Source organism: Aphanomyces invadans (assembly GCF_000520115.1).
Source record: "Aphanomyces invadans strain NJM9701 unplaced genomic scaffold supercont1.11, whole genome shotgun sequence".
In the NCBI taxonomy this organism is placed as follows: domain Eukaryota; phylum Oomycota; class Saprolegniomycetes; order Saprolegniales; family Verrucalvaceae; genus Aphanomyces; species Aphanomyces invadans.
Window position 1 is genome coordinate 1,432,477 of NW_008580156.1, and position 6,443 is coordinate 1,438,919.

The following is a 6,443-nucleotide window of genomic DNA, read 5'->3' on the forward strand; positions in this document are numbered from 1 at the left end:
GAATTTAGCAGTGCGCGAAAACGCATGTCGATCGTGGTCAAGAGCCCAGAGGGGCATATTCTTGTGCTGACGAAGGGCGCAGATGTTGTGATATTGTGCCGTACTGCATCCCAGTTATCATATTATACAAGATATTAGTTTATATGGGTTTTGCGAACATATTTCGGGTTGTACGTGCTTGTCGTATCTATTTATAGCATCGTTTCACCGACCGTTTCCTTTTGTAACTGGGGTCGGCGTGGAACTCTCGTTGGTTTGTAGTGTGTTGTCATCGTGGACTTGACCGCGACCGAGCGAACATGAGTCAACCGAACGAATACAGGAAGATCTTCTTCAACGATGCTGCCAAGAACGCTGAGTTTGCCTTCTGCGACAACGCTGTCGTCACGTCCAAGTACACAGTGCTGTCATTCGTGCCCAAGTTTCTCTTTGAGACGTTCCGCAAATTCGCCAACGCGTACTTTCTCGTCGTGTCCATGATGCAGGTGATTCCGTCCATCAGCAACACGAACGGCCTGCCGTCAACAGCGCCAACGCTGCTCTTCATCATGGTCATTGACGCCATTTTCGCCATCTTGGAGGATCGTAAGCGGCACGTCGCGGACGCTATTGCAAATTCACGTGTTACAAATGCCTTGGACAAGGACAACGCGCAGTTCACGCCGAGGGAATGGAAAGACCTGTGTGTTGGGGACTTTGTTAAGTTGGGCAACAGGGACCAAGTGCCTGCGGACTTGCTGATTCTGGCTGTGTCGGAGCAGCCGTCGGTGCCCCCCACAGGTCTTTGCTACGTCGAAACCAAGAGTTTGGACGGCGAGACAAATATGAAAGTACGGCAAGCGATGCAGTGCACGATGACCAAGTGCCGCTCGCCCGCTGAACTCCTCGCTTTGAAGGGCATGGTGCAATGCGAGCATCCCAACAACGGGATTAACACCTTCCAGGGTGTGTTACACTTAAACGGCGGAGAAAAGGAGTCAATAGCGCACAAGAGCATCCTCCTGCGGGGCTGTATAATTCGCAACACGGAATGGGTGTTTGGGTTTGTCATCAACACCGGGCAAGACACCAAGATCATGATGAACAACACGGCGACGCCGTCCAAAATGAGTTCCATGGACGCCTCGATCAACCGGTACATTGTTGCGCTGGTGTGTGTGCTATTCACGTGTTGCGCTGTGGGGGCGACGGGAAGCGTCCTGTGGGAGACGAAAAACTCGGCCACGTGGTACATCAGCGGGTTGGGGCACCCGTCGCCGTCGTCGCAGTCGTCGTGGGTCGTCATGTTCTTCTACTTCTTTCTGCTCATGTACCAGTTCATTCCGATTTCGTTGTACGTGTCGATGACGATGGTCAAGCACGTGCAGTCTGTATTTATTCAATGGGACGCCAAGATGTATCACGAAGACTCGGACACGCCAGCCTTGGTCCGCACCATGTCGCTCAACGAAGAACTGGGCCAAATCTCGTACATATTTTCCGACAAAACCGGGACGCTCACGTGCAACGTGATGGAGTTCCGCAAGTGCTCGATTGGCGGCGTGTCGTATGGCCATGGCACAACCGAAATCGGGTTGGCAGCGCTCAAGCGAGCTAACAAGACAGAGCCATTGCCTCCAATTGAAGAAACCAAGCGCAAGGCTAATGTCGTGCCGAATGTCAATTTTGACGGCCCCGAGTTGTTTGACCACATGGCAGGTGGGCTTGGATCGGACCAAAAAGACCGAATCGACTGGTTCTTTCTCCACTTGGCGATCTGCCACACGGTCATCCCTGAGCGCCGTGAAGGCACAAATGAGCTGACGCTGTCGGCATCTTCACCGGACGAGCAAGCGTTGGTGTCTGGCGCGTCGTTTTTCGGGTTCGAGTTCATCAACAGAGTTCCTGGCAAGGCTTTCTTGCGAATTCGGGGAGTGGAAGTCCAGTATGAATTGCTCGACGTGCTAGAATTTAGCAGTGCGCGAAAACGCATGTCGATCGTGGTCAAGAGCCCAGAGGGGCATATTCTTGTGCTGACGAAGGGCGCAGATGTTGTGATATTTGAGCGGTTGAGGACAACTGAGCAAAACGCCGAGCTGCTTCAACACACGACCGCGCACATCAACGGCTTTGCCAACGAAGGATTGAGAACGCTTACGATTGCTTCCAAGAAACTCGACGACACATTTTACGGCAAATGGAGGGATCGATATCATGAAGCACTGAACAACCTGGACGAAATAGACAAGCAAAAGAGCGAAGCGCCGAATGCTATTGACGATTGCATGGACGAACTGGAAAAAGACCTGGAGCTTCTTGGGGCTACTGCCATCGAGGACAAACTCCAAGCCGGCGTGCCTGCTACAATTGCGACACTGGCCGAGGCCGGCATAAAGATTTGGGTGCTCACTGGCGACAAGGAGGAAACTGCCATCAACATTGGCTTTGCGTGCAACCTCTTGCACAGCCAAATGCGACGCGTTGTCGTCAACTCCGGTTTGTTTGACACTCCGCAAAAGATTGAACGTGAGCTTCAAGCCCAGTTTGCCAACATTTGCAAAATTGCGCAAGACCCAGCGGAGACCTTGGTGGATGTTGCCCTGATCATAGATGGAGAGAGTCTCGTCCATGCCCTGGAAGGCACGTGTCGGTACGCATTGCTGGAGTTTGCTCAGCACTGTAAAGCCGTCATTGCTTGTCGAGTGTCCCCGGGTCAAAAAGCTCAAATGGTGGCTCTCATCAAAGATAACATTCCATGTGTTCGCACCTTGGCAATTGGAGACGGAGCGAACGATGTCCCGATGATCCAAGAAGCACACGTTGGTGTGGGAATCTCTGGCCAGGAGGGACTCCAAGCAGTCAATGCAAGCGATTACGCGATTGGCCGCTTTTCCTTTATCGGACGGTTGCTCCTCGTCCACGGCAGGTGGAATTACATGCGCATGTCGCAATTGGTGCTGTACATGTTTTACAAAAACATCATGCTGACCTCTGCGCAATACACGTACACGTGGTTGAGTGGGTTTTCCGGCCAAAAGTTCTTTTTGGAGTCGATTGTCCAGTTGTACAATGTCATCTTCACGTCGTACCCGATTTTGTGCCTGGCCATCCTGGACCAAGACGTTCGCGATCGAATGGCGATGGCCTTTCCAAAGCTGTATATGACGGGGCCTCAAAACAGCCTGCTAAACGCAGCCGTGTTTTCCTCGTGGGTGTTTTCCGCGCTCGTGGAATCTGCAGCCATTACGCTGATGGTTGTGTGGTCGTTTGGAAACAGTGGCCACATGTCCGAGTGCCCTGGAATGTGGCTCATGGGAAACGTCGTGTTTTCGCTTGTGATGCTGGTCGTTACTTTCAAATTGACGTTGTTCCAGAACTCGTGGCTGCTCATCAACTGCGCGCTGTACGCGCTGTCGATTCTACTATGGATTTCAATTGCCACGATTGCGTCCAACTGGTACATGTTATCGGGATGGCCATGGATGGATATGATGGCCAGCATGTCCAGCCTCGTCCCATTCTGGTGCATGATGCTGTTAGTGCCTATCATGGTGCTTGTACCAACGTACTGTGGCCTCGTGTTGAAGAACGAGTACTTCCCTGAGTACAATCAGCTTGCAAAAGAAGTGGCCACGTTCGGCCTCAGTCTTGACCTCCTCCAATGGGACTTTTTCATGCCCGATGCTCGACAACGCATGATACATCAAAAGTTCACAGGAACCTCCAGCAAGCCCTCCTCTGTAATCCCTGTGGCCAGCAAACGACGCAATTCGGCGTTGAAGGCCATTTCAAATGGATCGCATTCGGGCTTTGCGTTTTCGTCAGACCATCAAGCAAGGAGGGTAGAGGCCCGATTAGCACTGGGGAAGTACATACACAGATCAATGCAAAAATAATCCAACTCTTTATTGATCACAGGACTATGTGCACACATGAGTTGCTCATGCTTTCCGTCAATATTCTTCTATATCTTGAGGATGGACGCAGGTGTAGGCCATTCGTATCCTCGTGTTGCATGGGCGACGCCATTGTAATTAACTTGCGAACTCGTGGACCAGCAGGCACCGAACCCCAGCGTCTCAGCAAGTCGCCCCATACGCCGTTTTAACTGAAAACACTCTCGATCTTGTAGGGAACGTGCTGTAAGCATGACCAGGGCCCAGCGCTGCAATTTGTCCGCTTGATACTTGGCCATATTCGGGCTTTTTCCCCTTGGGTTGAAGATATACTCCAGTGGTGGTCTGTAACAAACGAAAGCCACTGGGACGCACCAGCAGGTAATTCAACCGCTTGCACGCTTCAACCACGGCATAGGCCTCCTCCACGATGGACCAACGCAAGCTTGCCCCCACAAATGAGCCGCTAAGGAACGTCAAAGGCTCATGGCGCTGCTCGGCTAAATCGAGGTCCAGGACTTCAGAAGGGACTTGAGGTGCATTGGCTCCCCAAAAGCCAACGCTAGCTTCGGTAAAGAGACACACAATCTAGTCGGCTTGAGGGTAGGAGAGAGGAACAATTCCGGCCAGGGCCATCTTCACCGCCTCAAAGCACTCTGTGTGCTCGGCATCCCACCCCATGCACTGACCGGGATCTTGATCAGCGCAGACTTTTTGGCACTCTTAGCCAACTTGGTTCGAACTTTCACTGGCGGCACAACGGGTCCACCAGTTGGCTGTAGTGGGATAAACTTGCACGCATCCCGTTGGTCGCGCTGAGGAACTGTTGGAGGTCAACCGCTATCTTTGGCTAAGCCACATCACATAGACGCGCGCAGGGGAGTGGGTTACACCCGGCTTCAGAATCACACACTACTCAATTCACGTTGAAAGAACGCACACCTCTTCGGGTGGAGCTTGAGACCATAAGCTTCACAGATCTCGAACACTTGCCCCAACAGGTTCAGCTTTTCTTCAGGCGTAGCCGCGGCACCCAACAGATCGTCGAGCCAGGCGAGCAATCCACGGAGCAGCAGCACACCAAACATATGATAGACAGCCGATTGGCAATACGCCACGGCATCCATCTGGCTCATCAACACTCGGCTTGGGGTGTACATCCCGCCATGGTGACATGAACGAATACTATGCCTGACTGTCGGGGGGAAACGGTACAGACAACGAGGGAATTTAAGGGACACCGAAGTTTTCACAAAATTTAACGTAATTTAGGCCAATCAAAATTCGATCAAACGAATGCCGCACGACTATTGGATAAAATGTAGTTTTGGCGGGAAAACATTTAAAATGGTGGCTGCAGTGATCCCCGCGAGTCAAATATCAATGCCTTCACCACGCCACAGCAAAGTGAGCCCGACGAAGAAACCCCGGCGTCGCTACACCCACGCCAAGAAGAGAGAAATGCTTGCCATGTTGGCCACCTCGTCGTTTCGCGCGCTAGAGGCGACCACCGGGATTCCGAAGAGCAACCTGGCGCGATGGTCACGACAGCAGGAGGACCTGATGGCCTTTCAAGGAAACCTCAAGCGTAGCAACCTCAATGGCGCCGGTCGACCTGAAGCGATTCCCGACACTGCGGCCTTGACGGCATTCATGCACAAGATGCGCACCGCAGAGCGAGCCGTTACCTGCACGCAACTTGTCAACTACCTCAAGCGCCATCACTGTGACTGGCTCGAAAGCTACCTATCATGCAAGAGAAGTGGGTACTCGACTCTCCTACGCCTCCTTCAAACCTTCTGCGCTCGGCATGGTTTTTCACGGCAGAAGCCCGCCAAATCGAAACGAAGCCAGGCGGACCTTGACGATGTCCGTGTGAAGTTTGCGACCACCTTCCACACTGCCTTTGCTGGTTACGACCCTCAAGATATCATCAACGTCGATGAGACGGGAATGAGTTTCGACATGCCACCGAACGCAATTTGGGCCGTTCGAGGCGGCAGTTCCAAGATATCGAGCGGTGAGAAGCATTCGTACCGTATGACGGCGGTCCTTGCAGTGCGGGCCAACGGTGAGAAACTTCCCATCCTCTTCGTCATGAGAGGGAAGCCAGGCGGACCCATTGAGCGCAGTGAATTTGACGACTTTCCCTTGGGTCACCACTACGCTGTTCAAGAGCGGGCGTGGATGGACGAGCGAGTTTGGGCAACATACCTTCGGTCGGTGATACGGCCGCAGGTTCGTGAGCCGTCTGTCCTGCTGCTTGACAACTTTGATTCTCACGTGAGTGATCAAGGTGTGTTGATTGCGAGTGAGGAAGCTGGTTGCAGTGTCGCAGCGATTCCACCGAATGCGACAAGCCACGTCCAGCCCTTGGACGTCGGCATCATGGCGCCTTTCAAGCGCCACCTACGCAATTTGTGGCTTGAGGAGGAGTTGATAGATGACGTAGATAGTGAGGAAGACGTTGACCTCATGACGGTGACGGCGCAACAAAAGCGCCTGGTTATGATTCATCGCGCCATCAAGGCGTGGTCCATGATTACGCCGACTGAGATCCGGCGTAGC

The 6,443-nt window shown here is 52.8% G+C and overlaps 2 protein-coding genes across 2 annotated transcripts; one reads left to right on the top strand and one right to left on the bottom strand.

Moving 5' to 3' along the window:
• Positions 1 to 238: 238 nt before the first annotated feature.
• Positions 239 to 3,896, top strand: H310_06545 (hypothetical protein). The gene has a single exon (XM_008871659.1). The coding sequence runs from the start codon at positions 300 to 302 to the stop codon at positions 3,873 to 3,875; it is 3,576 nt and encodes a 1,191-aa protein (XP_008869881.1). The 5' UTR covers positions 239 to 299; the 3' UTR covers positions 3,876 to 3,896.
• An 884-nt stretch (positions 3,897 to 4,780) lies between these two features.
• Positions 4,781 to 5,035, bottom strand: H310_06546 (hypothetical protein; the record flags this gene model as incomplete). Its single annotated transcript, XM_008871660.1, has 1 exon — positions 4,781 to 5,035. The coding sequence occupies one exon, from the start codon at positions 5,033 to 5,035 to the stop codon at positions 4,781 to 4,783; it is 255 nt and encodes an 84-aa protein (XP_008869882.1).
• Between the last annotated feature and the right edge of the window lie 1,408 nt (positions 5,036 to 6,443).